Source organism: Telmatherina bonti, assembly GCF_933228915.1.
Source record: "Telmatherina bonti genome assembly, chromosome: 13".
Classification (NCBI taxonomy): domain Eukaryota; kingdom Metazoa; phylum Chordata; class Actinopteri; order Atheriniformes; family Telmatherinidae; genus Telmatherina; species Telmatherina bonti.
The window spans coordinates 19073076-19095364 of record NC_136611.1 but is presented as its reverse complement, the minus strand read 5'-3'; the positions used below and the strand labels follow the sequence as shown (position 1 = coordinate 19095364).

General features: G+C 38.6%; 1 protein-coding gene across 1 annotated transcript; it reads right to left on the bottom strand.

The window, feature by feature from the left end:
* Window positions 1-1230: 1230 nt before the first annotated feature.
* Window positions 1231-20362, bottom strand: hip1rb (huntingtin interacting protein 1 related b; the record flags this gene model as incomplete). The annotated part of the gene is made up of 32 exons (XM_079251927.1): window positions 1231-1537; window positions 1638-1868; window positions 2084-2145; window positions 2228-2351; window positions 3546-3651; window positions 3820-3920; window positions 4039-4101; window positions 4229-4259; window positions 4434-4492; window positions 4602-4712; window positions 5127-5263; window positions 5424-5531; window positions 5631-5717; window positions 5799-5946; window positions 7298-7492; window positions 7671-7772; window positions 7849-7965; window positions 8064-8152; window positions 8232-8415; window positions 8812-8884; window positions 8966-9018; window positions 9101-9268; window positions 9409-9484; window positions 9878-9935; window positions 10010-10150; window positions 10790-10851; window positions 11069-11145; window positions 11255-11335; window positions 11426-11482; window positions 11745-11887; window positions 13105-13168; window positions 20270-20362. 32 exons carry the CDS (start codon window positions 20360-20362, stop codon window positions 1529-1531), a joined length of 3210 nt encoding a protein of 1069 aa, XP_079108053.1. The 3' UTR covers window positions 1231-1528.
* Between the last annotated feature and the right edge of the window lie 1927 nt (window positions 20363-22289).

Below are 22289 nucleotides of genomic sequence, written 5' to 3'. Positions count from 1 at the left end.
TTCATATATTAAACTTACTTGAAGCCACTGCGAAAGTATAGGTTTTAACTTTTTATATTTAAAAGTGCAGCTGAAAACTTCATTTTCCCAACCGCATTTTAAGGCAGCAACCGTCCTTCCAAATTCTTACTGCGCATGTCGCAATGGAAGAGCACTACCTTGTATGCTTACCGAGCTTTTAAAATATCTTAATACAAACCACTGGGTCATGTTAATATGAAGCAATATACCATATTTTGGGTTTATTAATATATGCCCTGAGCATCTGTATAAGACAATAAAACAAGATCTTTAACAAGAAAACACCGAGCTTACCCAACAAATTTAAAATTTCTTTTCCTTTTTTTCTTTTCAATTTGCATATCAAATTCAGTTCTAGTTACAAGAATTCAAGCAGTGAAATGCAGCTTAAACACACAAGTTTGGGAAAGCAAGAAGCAAACCAATCCTACTTTAAATCAAACATTTATTGTTTATTTGTCTGACATTTACGCTTATTACAAGGATAAGCCACCAGTAATTTACTAAAATATATTAAGAGATCTGAGTGTATAAAGACGTTTTGTACCAGGGAAAGGATAGAACATAAAAAGATACATTTAAAGACCCTGTAAGAAAGGCTCCCAGAGGCAAAGAGGACTAACACTTTAATACTGTACATTAAATAACCCCTAAAATCCTAATTTTCAGCCTAGAAAAAGCATTTGATAATTAAGAACACCTACATCCAATATCTGTGTACAGGCATTAAGTGTATTTATAAGCTTTAACATAATATTCAGGTTCTCCTGTTGTAAAGGGACATTCATGAGATAAGTGTATGACAGTTTTGTTCTTCTATACAGACTTTATATCTTTACTGTGTTATTTAATGCATTGGCAAAGTACACTTCAAGGCCTGAGACAATCTTGTCCTGCTGAGGAAAAAAAAAAAGCTATTTTGCACATGAAGGCTATCTAGAGTTATATTTATGCAGGAATGTGGACACATGAAGAGAGTCTTCAGTTATCTTTATCACCCACCACAACATAAATAAAAATAACAGTGTACATGTAAAACAAAAAGAAAAGAAGAAAAAGAAAATGCAGTATTCTCTGTCATGAATGTCCAAAACTATGTGCAAAAGACTTAAACACAATAAAAGTTAACTTTTGACCTAAAAATGCAAGATATGCTGTCAGTTTCTGGTTTTTAATAATGTAAAAAAAAAAAAAAAAAAAAAACCCAGCTTAAAATAAAATGTTCCAATTCAAAATCTTTAAATTAAAAGCATTTAACTTTTTTTTTTTTTTTTTTTTTTTTTTTTTAACCTTTTTTGTAAGGATACAGACAGCATATCCCAATAGGCATCAAGGATTAAAAGAAAAAAAAGTTAGGCTTCAGGTCCATCTTGGCAAAAAATAACAGGTAAAAGAAAATGGTCAAAAGCATGATTATGCAGAGGATTGTCAGCATGCAACTTAAAAGAACTCGGTTTTGTCTCAATCCAACCATTCTGTTGTGCATCACTCTCCTCTGCTCAATTTTTTACTTAAACTGCAACATAAAGAAGAACAGAGAAGAATTACAAACAAGTTTTATCTTATTTACTTATTTTTACCCATTTTTTAAAAAAAGAAAAAAAAAAAAAACTTACCATAGTTTTGGGTGGGATATTGGGTTTTTGGGCTAAGGCAGGTTTCTTCAGGAGAGCAGGCTTTGAGGGTTTTGGTGACATTGTGACAGGATGGGCCAGCATGGAGGTTTCGCCATTCCCCTCAGGAACCTGCTCTGGAGGGACTCCTGCCAGTTCATAGTGCTTCTTTCTCAGTTCACCCAAACGTAGACGCTCGTTGTCCAACTGACTTTCCAATTCCAGTACCTTCACCTGAGTAGAGAAATACACAATTCACTGAGGTAACCAGTTCAAGGCCAGTTTCACTAGAATAGCTTGCTTTGGATAAAACCTAAACAACCTGACAATCATAGAATTATGAAGCAACATAGCTGCGAAGGTTTTTGTAAAAAAAAAAACAACAACAAAAAAAAAACCACATATGCAGTCAATGTCACTCCTCCTGAATATCTCTGATCTAAACTTACCTGGGACTCCATTTCTTCTTTTCTCAGCTTAATGAGGGACATCCCAGAGAAGTCCATGGTGTCTGCTTGTTTTAAGCATATTGAATATATTAGACACTCATGACAGTTTATAAAAGTCTAATACACAAATCAAGCTGAACTTACCTTTGTCCTCCAGGTGCTCCTGGCCTGTCCTTGTTGAGGCCACTACATTGGCTGCCATCTCATTTACATGGCGCGAGGCTTGTTGGAGAACTGAAAGCTTCTTACTGTGACGATCAGCCTTAACCTGAGTGAGGAGTAGCATATTAAAGTCAATCCAAGGCAGTATTCCAATAGACAGGTTTGGTGAAAACATTTGTGGTTTTCTGTTTCAGAAAGTGAAGTGGCTTAATACGCTGTAAAAGTATCTTACTTATAGGCAGTTGTTTCTTTTCTTCCCTCTCAAACTTCCTTTTCAACTCCCTTGCACTTTTTAGTCTGAAGTAGTCCTTCGATATGTTGCTAAATTTCCTCATTCATACTTATGAACAATGAGCTTGCGGGAACGCAATTTGTAGTTTTAAAAAAACATTAAAGCTCAGGTTGTTGGGATTGCTACTTGCTGATAAATGAGGCCCTGCGACCCTTAATCGGACAAAGCAGTACAGATTATGAATGAACGAATGAATGAAAACTGCCAGCTCAGCATAAATGTCTGAATTATGTAAAACGGAGAATGAGGTAGAGGTTCCCCTGCACAAAATACTTATATTATTGTAATAAACACCACTGAACAAACCTACATGAAGAATTAGATGCATTAAAAGCATGAATGAATGAATGGTCAGTTGTAAAGTAACAAGTTGTTACCAGTACTGGGTTAGTGAATTTACAAACAAGCTCATACATAAACCAGTGATATAATAAATAGGTTTATATTTAAATTTCATTTTCAGTCACTGTCAGTCATCCAAATACAACTGAATGAATGTATTCAATGTCAAACAAAATGTCCACTAGAACTTTATTTTTCATTCCATAACATAAATTTAAGGTACAAAAATGTAAATTGAGAGAACTTTAATAATTCAATCTTAACTTATACTCTTCACTGCGCCCTCAAAAGGATAAATGTCATGGTGTGTATTAACTGAACTGGGTTAAAAATGAGACTTAGCTCATTTACGCATATCATCATAGCACCAGAGCACCAATGATGAAAGCCTTCTTTTTTTCATTTTTATTCACACACTTGAACCCAAAGTGTTCATACTCCGAGGGGATTAACATTTCATCCATTCTGGCACGACAAACTTACTTTATCTGTCACAGTTCATTAAATCAGTTTAACTTGCTTTTTGGAACAAAATCCAAGCCAACACCACCAGTTACGGAAACCAGTTACACTGTTGCTACATTACAAAAGTGACACTCCCCACCTAAAATTTCATGAGAAACATTTAAATGGGCACAAACACACCAGTGCAAGTTGGATCATTACCTTAGATGCAGCAACTAGCTGTGCTGTGCTTGCAGCGATTTCATGTGAACAGACAATCAATTCCTCATATTTGCCAGTGTGCAGCACCACCTTGTCCGCAGACTCTCTGCAAGAGAGAAAGTGAGCGCATATCAATCAAGTCCATATTCTCTGCACAGCCTAATCACTATTAAGATGCCACGCAGCATTCTAACATCAGTAGATTATTAGTGTGTATAAATGTAAGAGTGTAATAACTGTAAACAACTAAACAAGAACAAAAAATAGAACTTACACCATCTCTGTGGCTCCCCATCCTACAGCCTTGGCAGCAGAGATGAGTCCCTCAGTCCAGCGAGAGTTTCTGGCATAAAATTCCTTAATAGTTGCTGCACCCTTAAAAAAAGTGTAAAAACATCTTTACTGTTAGATAATACAAAAACAGAACAACTCAAATCAGTTTCAGAAACAATTAATTAGCTTCAGTTTTTAGATTCAATAGTGAGCGACTCACCCTCCCACCCTCAACAATCTCCTTTTGCAAGTCTGTGGATGATATGACCAGCATGCGGATGGCCTAAAGGGAGAGAATAACACAAAACAACCCACATATGTTCATGGGGATTATGATGAAAGAAATTATACAGTATGTAGGACAGCCTATGGTGACATGGGAATGAGCTAAAAGACAAAAAATTCCATACCTTCATCAGATCTGTGCAGCTATTAAGGATTCTAGAACAAAAAACAACATAACATGGAATTAATTAAAAATATAAAGTATTAAAAAATAAAAATCACTGGTCTGTTGAGGATTATTTTTATGTTAATTCTTTTTTAAACAAGGGTGGTTAGCCTGTTAAAACAGTTTAAGTGTAAAAGATACATAAAATCCATAAAAGGACGAACCTTTCATTGACCTCCAGTTTAACTCCCGATGTGTCTTTTCGTGCCTGATTCATCATTTCCTAAATTCAAAACCATTTAAGAGTTAACGTCTACAGTAAATCACTGCACATCATTATAGGTCTGTAGTATGAAAGCATACTAAAGTACAATTAGATTAAAATGAATTACATCAATCCTGCGGACTGCCTCCTCAATAGCTGCTGATGTTGCAGCCATTTCCTTATCAACCAGATCCCCCAGCTCATCCTGACGGATGTCCTTTCCTTTTGGCCGCAGCTCCTGGAAAAGCGCAAATGTGGAAAATTATTTGTCCTGATTAAAAGAAACGTACAACCTGCACTGTACAACCTCTACCACAACCAAGTTTCAAGTAGTAGAAATGAAAATCCTTAACACAAATGCATGCGTTTTTGCCAATCTGATGACAAACAGCAATTGTGAGTTTTTATTCAAGGTGATTTGGGCCACATGTTTTTATATCAGTGTGAATTAGAAAGTATCCTGGAGGACAATGAAGGAATAACTGAGATCAACATGCAGTAAAGTCTTATCTTTAAGTTTTTCTTGTCCATTTGCAGTCCTGATGTTTGCGTTCATGTTTCTAAATCATTAACTATTTAAACACCTTACTTTACATTTTGTGAACCCATCCTCAAATAAATTAAAACACCAAAAAATTCAAATTTTCCTCACCTGGCCCAAGTGCAGGATCTTCTGTACTATTATACGAATAGAGGCTGGATCTGCTTTCTGAAGGGTAGTCTTTGACTTAAGGTCCTTCAGGTACTGCAAACTCTGCATAGCACAGCCTCTACAGTTCTCCGTCAGTCCTGCAGTGGGACAGAAGTTAAGAGATCAAATTTCAGCAACACAGTGTTCCTGTATGCGGTAAGTATTTTAAAAGTTCCCTAGCTGCTTGTGCAGAGCTGAACATACAAAATAAATTTGTTTTTTGAAATTTTATGTTATTTCAAAGAGAAAATTCCCTACTGTCAGCGTGGTCAGTTGGAGCCATGTGTGCTGTAGCACTGCCGTTAACAATTGTGTCCGCAGCCAAGTGTGAGAACTGGGTCAGTGCCCTCAGCAACCCTTCTGCATCTGGTTACAAGAGCATACATTAACAGAGCAGTGGGTCAAACTAGCAAACCTGACACAGGTCAGCCAGATCAAGCAAAATCAGAAGCTGAGACAGCTCACCTGCCATGTTATTAAGATAATCTGCCTGTCCCTTCTTCATTTTGTCAATGGAGTCTAGCGTGGCCTCTGCCCGATTTATGAGGTAATCTGTGTTTGGAAAAAAAAACCAGGGGATTAAATGGCTATTTGGGGGGGGGGTGTAGAGGGTAGTAACAGCAGCTTTTTTACCTGGAGAGCTGGTACACCGTATATGGAGGGGATCATCCACCTTGGCAACAGCATCTTGGATGATGTTCTCTGCTTCTGTTATGGTACCTTGCAGCAGAGCAAACTGCTCCTCCAGAAGCTTCCTCTTCATCTGCTCTTCCTGACTTGTCTACAAGTGCAGAACAATGTACATACAGAAAAAACATACACATGGACATGTATGATTAAGTATTTCTCTATTATCTAAAAGTTATGCAACCATAAATACAGTAAATTCTTGATGCATGATTAAAAACACTTCATGCAAACCACATGTACCCAGTCTCAATCTCTCCATTACATTTATGGCAAGCAGTTTTACTTTCATTTAAACTGAAAAAAAAAAAAAAAAGTTGTGTCTGTCTAAAACATCATCATGACTAGTCTGAACTGTTTTACATACCAACATTCATACAACACTTTCCTTTGTTTATTGACCTAGCAAAGAATGTGTTACGTGTCAGCACAGCCAGAAACAATGGAAGGTGATATTTTGGATTAGATTTTTAGAAAATGCCATAGATAGTATGTACTTATCTACATGTCGCTGACTGTTCCTCCCAGATTCAGGTGGAGTTTTATAAATACTGTCACATCCAAAATAAAGGAAAGCCTGCTTGCAATTTCAAACATTCCCAGCAGGATCATATGTTTGGATGGAAAGATTCTGCTTCCACAAATCATTGTAGGCTCTGAGTTACATATTTTACAATGTCATTTTAACTAATTATTAATGATAAATAATTATCTAAAAATCATATTTCAATAATTTGGATGAAAGGTGTACAATATTTCAACTCCGCTGAAGCTTTAAAGATGAAACGTACAAAACAACAACCATTCAAACAACTACAATTAAAAAAACTACACCTGTCCATTTATACCCAGAAATGGATAGTTTTTGGAGGACTGTTTTATAGTCCTTCAAAAACTAACAAACTTCTTGTTTCAAGTCTTTGCCCATTCACAGGGGATTCAGAGCAAAGATAACCATCCTTATATGGACTATGGCTACACTCCAGTTATTGACCTTATTGTTAAAGAGACTTTGAGCCTGAGCTGTTTTCACAAGATGCTTATGGGCTGCTCTTCAGAGCTTCTGTTACAGCAGTCGAGTGGTTATGTACGCTGGCGCTTTAACATTCTTATTTGTAAAACTATAACTCCATCTTCACTGCTCATTTATGTAACTAAAAGGAAAATTTCCCATCATAGCAATAAAGTCTACATAATAGACTTAAAATGGCTTATTTAAATAATATATTAGATATTCATATCCCTTATAAATATGTTTTATTGGATATCTAAATGCAAATATGTTATTAGTAATAATACAGTAATGAAGTAATATTTATTTTCAGCTCAGTTGTATTCATTTATAACCTGATGTGCTTTGCAGAAAGTAGGCAAAGATAAAAAGCTACAGGAGAGATGAATGTGGAGTTTGTGCTGCTGAGCTGGAGTCAACTGTCCTTACTGACCTTCTCCTTCAGTTTGCCCTGCAGCTCTCCCAGCTCCCTGCTGCTCCTCTCTCGCTCCTGCTGAAGTGACGACTGTTGCACCTGCGCCGCCTGCCGCAGAGATGACAACTCCGCCTCCTTCTCACTCACAGATCGCATCAAACGCTCCTTCTCTGCCTGCAGAGCCGTCATTGAGCTGTTCATTTGCTCAGACGTCTGGCAAACAAACACAAAGTGGTGAGGAAAGCCAGAAGAGGCAGATGGTTCAGAGTGTTGCAGAGACAGTCCATACGGAAATGCTTCACACCTCTGGGCAAAGACTTTGACGACAACTCTGAATACTGAATGGAGATGAATGAGCTGAACATGAACATTATTCCAAATGCACACTCACCTGCTCACTATTCAGAAGAGTTGACTTGATGCGCATCACTTCTGCCATCTTCTCTTCCAGCTCTCTTCTCAGCCTGTCCATCTCAAACTTCTGTTCTTCCAGCTACGATGACAATAACAGTAATAATAATGCCTTTCTACGCTACCTGTTCATGTGCCTGAAGCAAATGAACACAAACCTTCATATCAGCCTCCTGCTTTATCCGATCCATCTCAAAAGACAGCTGCTGTTTGGTCCTCTCCACTTCTTCCTGAGTCTGCTGAGTCACTGAGAGCATCTTCACTGTGTCTGCACTCTGTTAGCACATTAACGCCATTAGTGTTACAACACACAGCCAAATACTGGCATAATTAAAAGCAAACATCTGTGAGCCGGTCTGGAGTCTCTCTCTACCTTTCGGAGTAGTTCAGCATGGCTTGCCACCAGTTCTGTGTGCTTCTCTTTCAGCTTGTTGTACCGCTGCTCGGTGGCCTGCGCCTTTTCTTTACAAACAAGAGAGACCAGCATATTATCTTGCTCATGAAAGCCCTTTCTGAAGGAAGTTTTTACTGCCAGTCTTACTCTCTGCCTCAATGAAGGTGGTCTGTAAACTCTCGTGGTCTGCATTTCGGTGGCGGGTCACTTCTAGCTCCATGCGCAGCTGTTCATTTTCCACAAGGGCACGTTGCTTCTGCATGCGCTGCTCTTCCAATTCTGCCTCCAAACTGTTGATCTGGGACTTGAGCTGGGTGATGTAGCGCTGAGCCTGTGGGAGGGAAGCACAGACCGGTGTTAAGATGCAGTTTGAATGCAGATTGTTAACATTTTTATACAATGTTTTAAAAAGTTGATTTGATTTTCATCTGAAGCTTGCCAAGCTTTACTTCATCATCCCAGCTTTGCAGAAAAACAAGGGAGAGAAGGGAACAGTGCCAAAAAAAAAAAAAAAAGAAGTTTGCGTTTGGATTGTGGATGCGATGCCAAGTTGACTTTGTTCCCGTCACTTCCTGTTCAGAGGCTACTTGCCACATTCTACACGTCAAGAGCAGCATTTGCATCCGCCTAACACATGACCCAGATTCCTTTACACATAGATAATCATGGCCTCCCATGTCACATAAACACACAGAAAACTGGAGTCAAGCTGCTCAAGAGTCTTTACCTCTGATTTGACTCTTTCCAGTTCTGTTCTCAAAAGCTCGAAGTCCGACTTCAGGCTTTCAATCTGGAGATCCCTGCCAGACAAAATAGAGCTTCAGCATCCCAGCACAAAAAAGAACCAACTGAGCTTAAGTTGTAAAAACAACCAGATTCACCTGTCATCAAAGCCTCCATTTGGAGGTCCAAAGGCCTGATCAAATATGTCCATCTGATGAGAAAAACGTACAAATTTAACAAAAAGCTTAGAGATATTCATGTGCACCAGTGCTTCTTTAAACGTTTATTTATACCTGTGGCTGTGCCTGGATGCTGGATGTTGAGACATCGCTGACCTCGATGAGTGGCTCTGGATCATCATCCTCTTCATCTTGCTGCTCTGATTCATCATCATCAGGGATGACCACCACTGGCTTCACATGTTTGGCTAGCGAGGCTGCATGCAGGAAGTTGGGCGGGGACTGCCGTGGAGAACAAACATGAGGTATAAAACCAGTATCGTACCGTATTACTAAAGTTTCTGTGCAAGTAATAAGCCAATTCCCCCCAGTTACGCAGTAGAAGTATACGGCTATGTGGAGTGTGACTCCTTGTCTCTTACTTCTGGCAACCTGGGAATCTGGATGAGCCTTTTGAAGAACATCATATCTCTGGCTTTATTGAAGAAGTCTTTAAGGCTGCGTGAGAAAGGAAAACAAGTTAAACGTGCTCTAATATTCACTGTATATTAATGGAGAAAAGAAAGGTTTATTAGACATCTATCACAATGGTTTGCTGTCTTTTGTGAAATCACAAATTGTATGCAAAGTAAATGTTGTACTGTATCAAAAGGTCACACAAACCACACAGACTTAAAACTACACAAGTTGTGGAAAAATGATCTCTTGACGCCTGAGCCACAGAGGCTGTGGACAACAGAAAACAAATGGTGACAAAGGGTGGGGGTTGGGATACTGTGACAGCTTTATTTGCGTCAGCCGGGTGACTGGGTGGGGCAAAATTATGATGCAGACCTATGTTTGCTTAATTAATAAAAAAAAAATGTTGTCATTGTTCCCTTGATGACTTACCTGCGGAACTGTTCACGGAAACGATCACGGTGTCCTTGTAAAGTATCCGCAGGGAGACCTGAAATTATAAGGCATGACTCAAGACTGGGTGTAAGGGGAAGGCTGAGGGAGGGTTCCTACAACTATGCTTACAGGCATGCAGCTTGAAAAGCAGCTTGACGGTAAAGTGGTAGAGGTGGCTGCAGTCCTGGATGACCTGGATGAGCGGGGCCAGGCGACACTGGCCTGATGTGAGAGTGGAGATAGCAATGGATGTGTTCAGCTGTCTGATCACTGGGGGAAAAAAAAGAGACAGTAGCATTTACGTATATTTGATGTGGACTTTCTGTCAATTAAACATTTCCTTGTAGACTTCTGAGATTTATGTGCAGGATATGCTACATTGTTTGAACTGGAATAATTTATATTGATGAAAGCTACTTATGGGCTTCTGCACACTCAACAGTTCTGCATTGAAACTTCTAGTAAAATGAAGCACAACGAGCAACTCCTCAGACAAATAACTGCTAAAGAGCTCTCACTCGTACAACCCTTAAACATAGTGCTTACACACAGAATGTGGTCACATTATATTCACAAGTTTGTTTTAAATTTTGTTTATAGTCTTGTGATCCTGGGTCTCCACCCTAAAGGCCTGGGAGGAATTTGCCATTACAGCAAGCAGAAGGAAATCACTTTAATGTGATCTAATTGCAGGCATTTCCTCATCAGTTAAAAGCTTGACTTTGGGATCACAGTCTATGTGAAAACAAGACGACCAAGAGTAGCTCACAATAACTCTCTTGATAGGTCCGTAGCTGTTTGTGCATAAATAGATAATGTCAGCAGGCAGCAGCCCTTAACTGTAGCTCAGGTTTCTCCTGCTTAGAAAAGTCAGATGAGGGAAAAAGTGGGAGGAGTTTTTGTTTTCACCTGTCTCAGCCAGCCGTAGCTCTGTGTCCATGTAATCAAACACCTCCACTGTGAGCTGGAACCTGCAGGAGAGAAGTTGATACTTTCGTTAGACAGAAAAGAGGCCCCACTTAATGACAATGGTACAGTGCCTCTGAAATTAAAGAGCAGCACAGCTTTTTTTTTTTTTTTTCTTCATAGACAAAGTTGAGTAGCCACAACTGCATTCATGGTTAAAGGTTGTTGGAATAAATGGACAGACCACATCAAAAGTTTCTTTTGCTGTGCAAAGCAACTCACACATTATTAACGTCGGTTCCTGCAGTTCGTTCTAGTACTTCATCTGTGACTTCCAGGTTTGGTGGGATTTCTGAATGCTGCATCAAAAGTGCAGGTTGTGAGATTCATTGCCAGTTTTTATTCACATTATGAGTTCCCCAAGTTTTCCTGCATTAAATTTGTGCAATAAATGACAGAGACATTTACCTTCATATGAAACTCCAGCTTTGTGCAGAGCAGCTTGGTATACAGAGTAACCAGCTGTCCATATCTATCATGGAGGTGGGCCTGGAAACAAAGAGAGAAGAGAAATAAGAATATAAGTTTTTGTAATTAAAATAAAATATTTATTAAAAAGAAAGAGATTCTAAAACTCACCCATAGTTTCCCAGCATCAACTAGAGAACTGTGATGTCTCATGCAGTCTTGTAGAACCTGTGAAAGTGATAGCTTGACTCAATGAACTAGTAACACCCTGAATTCTGCTATAATTAGGTCTTTTTCTTTTCTTTACAGTGGAATAAAGTTATTGAATTTCACCAAATATATCAGCCATTATTTCATGCTCACATCCTACAGATTTGAATTTTTATGATTATACTAATCTTTCATGTCTTTATTGACCTTACATCGAGCTTCTAAAGCTGGAACCATACAGTGGACAGTGATTGAAAGACAGGGAGAGAACTTGGCTTACATTGCGATGCCCATCTCGCAGAACTTTATGCAGTACATGGCAGAATTTCCAGCTAAGGATGGAGTTGCTGTGCAGAGGGATACCCTGTGCATAGGACCAGAAGGTGTAGGCTCCCTTCTCCCTGTGTGTCCCAAGAATGATCCCTGTTTTTCTCGTTGAGGAAAAACTAACAGAATTTAGTTACACTGGTAACTAATGGAAGTCAGAAAAATGGTCTCAGCTTCCTGGTATATTGACATTTAACAGAACAGATCTCTTTAATGTTAAACACCTTGAAATTAACATTTTGTTTGCACATACTTTTACACATTACCAGTAAATCCTTTTGATTTTCTAGTCCAATCCTATCTTACCAAGTACACATATAATGAGTTCAACATTTGTTGCTCAAACTTTATCCCTCTGGTTAATCTACCAGCATACCGTTGAAAGAGGAAATCTGTTAAACAACAAGGACACATTCTTCCAAAGCACAGTTTCATTATGACTTTACAATGTGTTTAAACAGCATTGTCATCACAGATGTAAAAGACCTGAGATCTGACCCTAAGATTTGACTTGCCAGTTTAAAAAAAGACACTAAGTCTTTATGGCGGCCAAATAATTGTCACCGCCTTAAAATATTTGTTTAAAGATTGCCTGGGTGAACGTGCTCACAATGAAAGTCAAACATCACATATTCTGCTTTCTGGAAACTACCTTAACTTTGTTCTTTTATTGCGCTACCTGCAGGGACAGACACTTTTTTGAGGCAGAAGTTTTGATTAAAAACTTCCATTATTTTCAGTGAAATAAGCTACAATATTCATGTTAAATGAATCAGCACTGCATTATAAGTGCAGTACTTGAATAAGTCCTCAGGGTTTGGATATGCTACACCTGAGCTGAGCTGTTAATACCCCTGATTACAATTAAAAAGACCACACAAAAAAAAAAAAAAAGTTCGAGATTAGCCTGTAATTGCATCAGCTGTGCATAAAAAACCAAACACACCATCAACATCACTGAAATTCTCGATCATCTCAAAAATTTCACTGAAGTCCACATGTTTATCACTGACAGAATCCTGTGCATGCTTGTTGCCAACACTGGACTACTGAAACACCCTTTTCATTTCTATTCTAAATCTGCTCAAAGTCTTGCTTTATCGAGTCTAGAAATGTTTCATTTTACTTTATCAAACCAACTTCATGAGCCTTTTAACTAAGATTTAAACTACTTTTTTACATTGAACAAACCTAATTGACTGAACTCTGAAAATATATAACTGTTTTGTCGCAGTGCTGTCCTTTTAAGAAGGATCTGACAGCACCCTAGGATTTTTGTAAAATTTGTCTGCAGAAACCAATATTAAGGATACGTCGTGCATGCTTCTCCTTCACAGGCGTCTCGGTGCCGTTAATGGCTTTGTTGATGCTGCTGAGCTGAGGGGAAAGGAGTTTACATTAGATCTCATACATCTTCACCTTCATAACAAATTTAGAGTTTACAAAACATCCCACAAGTAGTGTGTTTTCATTGCAATGTGCAATGTGTAAATATCAAGCAATTCCTGTGTTCATTTATCAAGTTTTCTTACTTTTTAAAATGTTTTTGATGCTGCTTAAGTGCAAGGCAATAAATGATGTGCAACAGACAAAAAACAAAATGCTAAATAACATTCGACTTAGCGTGGTAACAACAAAGTCATGAAAAGTTGCATTTCAAAGAAAGAAAGAAATATGTGAAACCTTGTGTTGCGTTACACAGCTGTACAAATAGACTCATGGCTCCCACTGTACATAAAAATCCATTTTAACTGACAATCTGGACATCTAAACAAATATGCACTACCTGGCTAAAAACATAAATTGCTGCCAAAAATAAAGGTAACACACTACATTTAGTTAGATTGCCTTTAGCTTTGATTACAGCACACAGTTGTGGTGTTGTTTCAATGTGTTTCTGCAATATTACAAGATTTATTTCCATCCAGTTCTGCATTAAAGAGCATAGATGCAGTAGTAAAATTGTTACAGAAACTGAAAAGCCTGAATAGCATATTTATAAGAGTTTGGGTTGTTTTTCCCCCAGCATCAGTTCCTATATTTCTCTATATACCATTTTGGGGGGGGGGGGGGGGGGGTTTCTAAATCTTAAGGGGGCTTTTCAGCAAATCTTTTATAAGGATTTTCTTTTCCAGAATTCCATGAATAAAGAAATTTACTTTTTTTTTTTTAAATTCATATTAATTTAGCATTTATATTTGATTTATATGAACGTTACAAAAGGTACTTGCATATAATTCACTGACACCAAAGTGTAAAAGCAACGCTTGTCCAGCTACTGCGTCATGGTACATTATTCCTTACATGTAGGCATTTTTCTTGTTACTGAGATGGAAAAAACCCACATAGGTGAAGAAATCAGCACTGTTTAGACTTTAATACAAGCCAAACAGAGACAATTCTACAAAATGGTGGGAAGTGCAGAAACGTGATAAATCTACATTTTGAACAGCAACGAAATTACAAAACAACCTTGACCATGACCTTGTTTTTTTTCAAATCACTCACTGACAAACACATAATGATTATGTTATGATCAAATTTCCAATGTGTAATCATCCTAAAAATTGCAATGCCAAACATTGCTAAATTTTCTCTAAAAATAGTGCAGCTACCCTGAGTTGCAACTAAGTACTGAAAAGTAATCAGCATGACCAAATGATTTTTCTATTCAGTCCCAAGCTAAGTGAAGTGTTGCAATCAACCAGAACAGCCAGTCTTTCAATCTATTTATGCAAAATGAATAAACTAAAAAAATAAAATAAATAAAAATGGCAGGACAAAGTAAAATTACCCCAAAATATCTGGTATTAAGCTCACACAAGAACAGTTAGCTGGTGTTAAATAAGAGAATATTCCAAACACATTACCTGTCCAGGTGTTCATTAAAGTCTATATCACTTTGGACATAAATATTTCATCATAACACATAGATGAAACCACAGTTATATGGTCTGACCCTTACATTTATGCTTAGAATTAATGTTGCACCTTGTTTTGTATTAGTTGCAGAATTATTATTACAACAAAACAATAATAGTTTTGTTTTTAGAGATTAAAAACACTCTGTTCCACATACAACCACTAAAACATAAATGATCCCACAAGAAAAACAGAGAAGCCCCTGTGACTGAAAATTGAGTCTCAGAGTGCGGCATGTTGGTTAAAAAAGGAGACTCCTCCTGCCTCCTGACGCAAATGAACTGTGAGCCCCTCGTTTACACAGGGCAAATGCAGGGGGCTGGCATGGAAGTTTGACAATAAAGGGTTTGTTGGGGAGGAAAGCCGACAGCTGGGGTAGAAGATTGGGTTGGATGGTGGCCGTGCTCTGGCACACAGAACCTGGCACATAGGCCCCAACAGATGGCCGCTGAGCAGCGAGACTGCAGGGAGACTCATCGTACATTCATAGTGACTGTCGGTAAGAAAGTAGTAAGAGGACAGAAAGGAAATTTAATGCAGAGGAGATGTGGAGGAGGACAGTATACAACCTATAGTGTACCACAAGAGGAAGAATTTGAACCCCTGTTCAAGTCCACAAGGAAGGTGAAGTGGGCACTGGCAGCAGCAGATCAGACAATCAGCTCTTTAGTTACAACTAGAGACAGAATTAACTAGTTACTTTGGATAAATATTGGCCCACTTTTTAATTTACATTTTATATGTAATTCAGAGCAAAGTCAAATACCAAAGGACACCATTTTCCATTGAAAAGCCTTTTAAAAATAACAGATTATTTTATGATGATCAATTAAGATCAACCAACTACTACTTTAAGGTAGTTATTTCACTAAAACAATGAGAACTACTTGATTGGGAAGCTTTACCATCTCTCTCTCTCTCTCACACACACACACACACACACACACACACACACACACACACACACACACACACACACACACACACACACACACACACACACACACACACACACACACACACACACACACACACACACACACACACACACACACACACACACACACACACACACACACACTATTCTCACTACCAACCCTTATATCAGCCACCTGGTCATCAGTGAACTGGTCGGCTGCTAAGAAGCGTAACACTGTTTCCTTATGTCACGATCAAAAGGGAAATCAGAAGAAAATCCAAACTTTTTACTAACAGAGCACTTCGGTCCGAGAGCTGCAGACATGCCGATAGTCAGTGTGATGTCCAAAATCTTAGAGCTGCATCTGGTTCCAACAACAGTAAATCCCCCCCACCCCCCGACCAGCAGAGAGGAGAAGTGAGAGGGAGGGCTGGCTGGACTAATCCGAAGCCTGCCATAAGGTCCATTGCCAGCGAGCATTACTGTAGTAACACAGTCGCTCCACAATCTGCACACACCAAACAGTGTAAGCTGCTTTAATATGAGGCGTCTCTGCTTACCATCTCATCTCTGTTTTTCAGTAGCAAGTCCATACATTTGGTTTGAAAGAGTTTGAAATAAATGAAGTCAAAGCATCAACGTTGCACCTTAGCTGCCTTTCCCTGATCATAATGCCCCGAGGCAGGAACACTTCTTGCAGGTCCTTATCAGCTTAATTCAACAGACTGCTGCAGGGGATCTGGCTGACCTTGTTAGTCAGACTTCAACACAGTTAGCTCACACCTATCAGCTCAGGTTAAACAGAGGAGAAACTAAACTGGCAGGTGCACAGAGAGACCTCATCAATGGAAAATGACCGGTGAAAATGATTCAGTTTACTATTTTCACAAATAAATGTGTTTTTCAATGTTTCTTTCTTAACTTCTTGTGGTTGAAAGCGTCTGTGTCCCTTTTCTGGTTAAATAATCACAACTCCTCTCACATCAACACAAACAAACCTGGCAAGAGTCCCAAACATCATGCATTCTACTCAGCTACCCTGGCACAGCGGATACTACACTTACCATTGTGACACACACTGCAGCACCAACCAGATTTCCTCCGCCACAAACATTAAGTTGGGTTCCAATCAACACACAATGTCCATCTCAAACTTCACACAGAAATACACAGCGGTGATTACAACTGCAAAAAAAGTAGCAGTAATAAAAAAGAATTTTAAAAAAAGGCAAACAGAGCAGCAAAGTGAAATACTGTTTTTTTTTTTCTTAAATCATATTCAATGTGAAGGGAAAATTTCTTTGTATATTAAAATTTGAGTATTAAGGAAATATGCTTAAAAAGAGTTAATGCATGACCTTAAAAAGGCTAAATGAATCAAATGAATCCCTGAACACTGCAGAAGTCATAACACATTTTTATGCCAAATTAAATGATTACAGCGCATGAAAAAATTCAACAGGCCCATCAGTCTGTTAGTGTGGAGAACATGTGGCTAATTAGTTAATGATGGGCACATGATATTCATGTGAAACTGAAAAAGAGATATAACAGACATACATGTATCAGGACAGAAAATATCTACAAAAAGACATGTTAAAAAGTGATATTTATTTAAGAGTGAAAACATTTTAGGTCACAAGTGTTTTTGGCACTGCATCTATATCCAGGCAGTAGTGACTATTTATCTGCCGGTTCTCCCATCCCCCTGCCCCTGTTCACTCCCTCATGGGTTCTTGCTCCAGCAACAGGAGAGAGGAAAAGCAAACACTACAGTACAGGCACACACAAACACACAGGACGTTGCAAGAGATATTTCACCTTGGTACCGAGGTAGACTCAAAAAGGAGAGGCAGCAGAGGAGAGTGGAGCGTAATGAGTTTCAGTTCGGCATATGAACAGCACAGATGATAGACTAAAAATCCCTTCCGAGACACAACACCCTCTTTGATTTAACAGGTTACAGTCAACCCAATGAGCTGGACCTATAAGCTAAGTTAAACACTACATTTGTCAGCGTTTTGTGAGTAATTAGATTACTTGCCAAGTCAGATGGAACCAATTCATCCTTGACTTCATTAATAAGTTGCTCAGAGAATGCATTTAGCTGAACTGTAATTGTTGAACTCTGTAGCCTTTCATTCACAGGAGCAGCAGCTCAAATTAGTTTGTCCATCCCAATTCTGACTCTGCTGTGAATTTAAGAGGCTCTGACACCTCTGTGTCACACATGACTTGTTCAATGCGTGTTTCCCTATACAGAAGACAGCTGTTTTGGAAGTGTAACAGTGCCTACTTGTTATCACTTGCTGTTCTAATCAAGAAATATGCTGCAGCAATTAAACAATGCTCCTCAATATTTTACTACCACTACCAATTTCTTACTCAAAGTAGTCACCGTATAAAACTACCAGGCAGGCTGCAAATAGTCCACAGCCAGGTCAGGCATGTGTGACTACAGAATCCTAGATCTGTGTTTCTCAGTCCTGGTCCTCAGTACCCACTGCCATGCATGTTTTATAGGCAAGTCTTCTTTAAGATATCTGAATGAAATGAATGGCAGACTCAAAGAAGTTCATGAATCTAAATCAGGTGTGTTGAAGCAGTAACATCTAAGACATGCAGACATCTAGGCCCTGAGGAACTGGACTGGCAAACACTGTCCTACATTGTGGATGTTTGAATGCAGACCATGAGACTGAAATGCTGAGCCAGGGGTATTAAACTCTGGTCCTTTAGGGCCTTTTTCCTGCAGATTTTTGTTGTTTCAACGCTCAAACACACCTGATTCCAAGTTAAATAGATCCAACAGCTTCTTGTCAACTTTTTCCACAATGATCCAGTAATTTCAGTCAAGTGCGTCTGGGCAGGAAAAAAGTTTGAAACCTGTGTTTTGAGCCAGTGCCCAAGACCCTTAAACTGTGGCAGAATAAACTCTACTGCCATTAAAAAGTACCATTCTTTCATCAAATATTAAATTAATATTTATTTTTCTCTTTGAGTCATTGCAGCAAAATTTTTATAATTCAGCTCAATTTAATACTTTCTAAAATAATTACACAATTATTAGGCCTTAATTATTTAATTTACATAATTAGAAATAATAGGACTTTAACAGTTATTTGTGTTCAATCAGGTTTCACAGAAAAATCCCCAGTCCCCCTTTAACATGGTCCAAACTCATGTCTGGCTCAACTGAAGGCTTCAAAAGGTTAGATGTAGTGGCTTCATCTATCTCTGCATTAAAATATGTAATAAGCTGCTAAAGCAATGAAATACCAGCTGATAAATAATGAGTCATCGCAAATTATAATGCATTTCTTTTTGTCCCGTTCATTTTGTTTGCATTTTAGTTTAGATTAGTGATATTAGCATCTTTAAAAGCAACAAACTTCTGGTTTAAACACTATTGTGAGCGAATAATGGTCAACACAGGTCATTGTCATTAGTTTTGCCTGAACATTTAAGTTAACAGAATCAGTTCTAACAATTATGCAAACTTGAGCCTCTCAAAAATGATTGCAAAAGGCTCACCTACCTGCATAACAGGTTTTAACCAGCATGACAAACTACTGCCAGTCTGAGATTGTACAACAGACCTGTGAAGATCTTCTGTACAGTCACCTTTGTTTTGACTTAAAACCATGTTTTTAAAAAAAAAAAAAACTTTCCTGACAACATGATGTTTAAATGAATGGTTAGGCTGTGTGTTTTGAATATAAACTCCCTGAATGAACATTTTATTCTTGAAGCACCACGTCTCCACATATGCTTCAAAGCCAAAGTACTGACAGAAAACACGCCCAGCTTAGAAAAGGCTCATCCCATTACAGATAACAAAATGTAGAACAGTCACTCTGTCATTCAACCTGGCTTGAATCTCGTGTTTCTCAGTCAGACAGAGGTGTGTGTTTTATTGTAGCTCCCAAGATGACTCGCTGGTTTGCTGTCAATACTTTAAATGAGTCAGAATAGACCATTTAAAACCTTTTAAAGTAAAGTAACTGCAACAAAGCAGCTGCTTTCTGGTGAACGATATTAGCCAATTGTTCTTCAGCAACCACACTCAAAATAATACTACTTAAGAGTAATGTAAAGATGTTAAAGCTTTTCTCTCATTCCAAGTGCTATATCAGATATCTAACAAGGAGGCTTTTAAAAAGAGAAGGAAAAAAAATGTTTGTTATAGATTGGGGGGGTGGGGTGGTCAAACAGGAAGGACTAGATAGGCTTCATTGAGGAATGAATTGCGTTGACTTGGCTGGCTTTCAGTCTTAATGTCAACAACATCTAGGCTACTTTACCTGCATTATCTTTTTTTTTTTTAAAAATTGAGAACTATACTGAAACTACAACCTTTTCATTCATTAACTAGTTTTCCAGTGAATCACGTTCCTCCAGTTTATGGTGTATTGTTAACTAACAACATGGACATGGGAAATCCTCTGTAGCTTTTAGAGGGGCTTTTCTTTTTAGATGTAGGACATAAAGCTGCCTCCCTTTTACAATCGTTTATTTAATTAAAAAATCAAAAGTTTACCCATGAATTAGGCAACTGGAGATGTGGCCTATGCAGTAAAACCCAAACATGACGAAATTAGACGCAGGTTTTCCATCCCAGCGTCCTTCATATTTACCTGCTGCTTGTCAAAATGTTCCCTCTCGGCTCCGAGGTTGGCCTCCGTCCGCTTGCTTTTCACCCGCGAGGGCACCTGCCTTATACTGTTCATCCTAGCGTTTCTACAAAAATAGCTTCAGCAAGAAACAATTATTTTCACCTGCTGTGCCGAATAAAGCAATAAAAGGTCGAAACGAGCGCAAACCGCTGCGGTTTCCTCTCCTATCTAGACGGTGTGCGGCATCCCCGGACTGCGGCTTCATTACTGCTGATGCGCCGCGGCTGCAGGAAGGAGGAAAAGCAAATGCGAATGTTTGCTTTGCATTACGTAGAAGGATCCGCCCCCAAAGCCAAGGGAAATCATCATCATCATCAAGCCTCTGTAGCCGACATCCTCCCACAGACAGGCAGGTTTTCTCCCCCCCCACATCTTCTTTCTTCCCCAGCAACGCTCAAACCAGCTTTTTCTTCTCTGATTTAGAATATGCTTGGGTTCTTTTAATATTTCCTTAATACATCCTTCACACCCTTCAGCCATAGAGACACCATATTCACTTAAATCCAAACGCACTGGGGTGAATAAATGATTGTCCTTTAATCGTGAGTTTGCGTTAAGATTTTGCAGTGACATCACACACCAGAAAAAGAAAGTTACACATAAGAAGAGGATATTTGTACACTGATATACCTGAATGACTTTACAACCTATCGATCATGTTAAATCGTGTTTTATTATCATTCAAATAAGCAGTTAGCCTGGTTGCGTTGGATATAAATCCGCAGAGTTTTTCCAGTGTGGAAATAATTACAAGTAATTTCCGGATTACAGGTCGCCTTTGGTTGTGCCAGGGTGACACATGTGGGCTCTATAGCTTTCACTTCTGGTAAGTTTGATCCAGTCATGGTGCCTGATGTTATCACAGCTTTTAGCATACAGATTTAAGGTTGTGCTCAACACAACAAGCCAAGTATGGTTACCTGAATTTAAGGATACTAATCTAGCACAATTGCATTGTGATATAAGGTAAAGTCTGGGATGAGACAAACATTATTGTGGACTAATAAAACTGGAGAGTTATTGGGCAAAATGATTTTGGGAATCTAAATGTATTTTCCCTGGCTCTGATTGCATTCTTTGTTCCTCACTTATTTATCCTCATTAGGAAGCAACCTTTCTTTAAAGTAAAGTTTATTTCTTTTAAATCTGAATGACCAAAATGAGCATGTGGAGCAACATCGAGTTTCAGTCATAACTTCTTTTCTTTTCGTTACATTGTAGCTTCAGACAAAATGATGAGAAATAAATTAAACACAAAAATCCCACACATCCAAGTTTTTAATGGATTCCTTTTCATTCAGGTTTTTCATCGTCATCGCAGTCCCTCTTCAACCCGTCAACAAACCCAACCATCAGACAGTAGCGGAATGTAAGACAACTATAATTCCTTCTGTACATTTCAGACATCCTCCAAGTTGAAGGACTGGAAATTGCTGCTTGTTGTGCTGGGTGGAGTGCCAGCAGTGATGTTTTGTTCCCAGGTATGCAGGTGAAAGAAACACAAGGGTTGACAGGACAGCAGTTGGTGAAGACAAAAGGACAGCTTTATCTGTCCTGCAGGCCAAACCAGCTCTTTCACATTTTCTTTTGTCATTAACACTGAACGCACACACTAAACACAACTCACATTCATGGATAAACTACCAAGGGACATGTGTGATACGCAACAAGAACGTGACTGAATGAAGTCATGCGAGAATAGCTGCAAATTTTTCCACAGGACTCTAATGGAAAGTTAAAATTCTTCCATTTTTATCTTCCTAATTCAGTGACATTCATCAGTACAATGAGAAAAATCCTGCCTGCGTTAGTCACAGTTTTTCATGAGCCAAATAAAAATACACATGAAAGCATTCTTTAAAAAATGTATTTGTTCTGTGTGAAACACTCATGCATTTCTTTGTTATTCTTAAGGAAAAAAAACTGAATACCCCCACTCAGCAATGACTCAGGCAGCTGTCCTTCAAAATGGTGAAAAAAG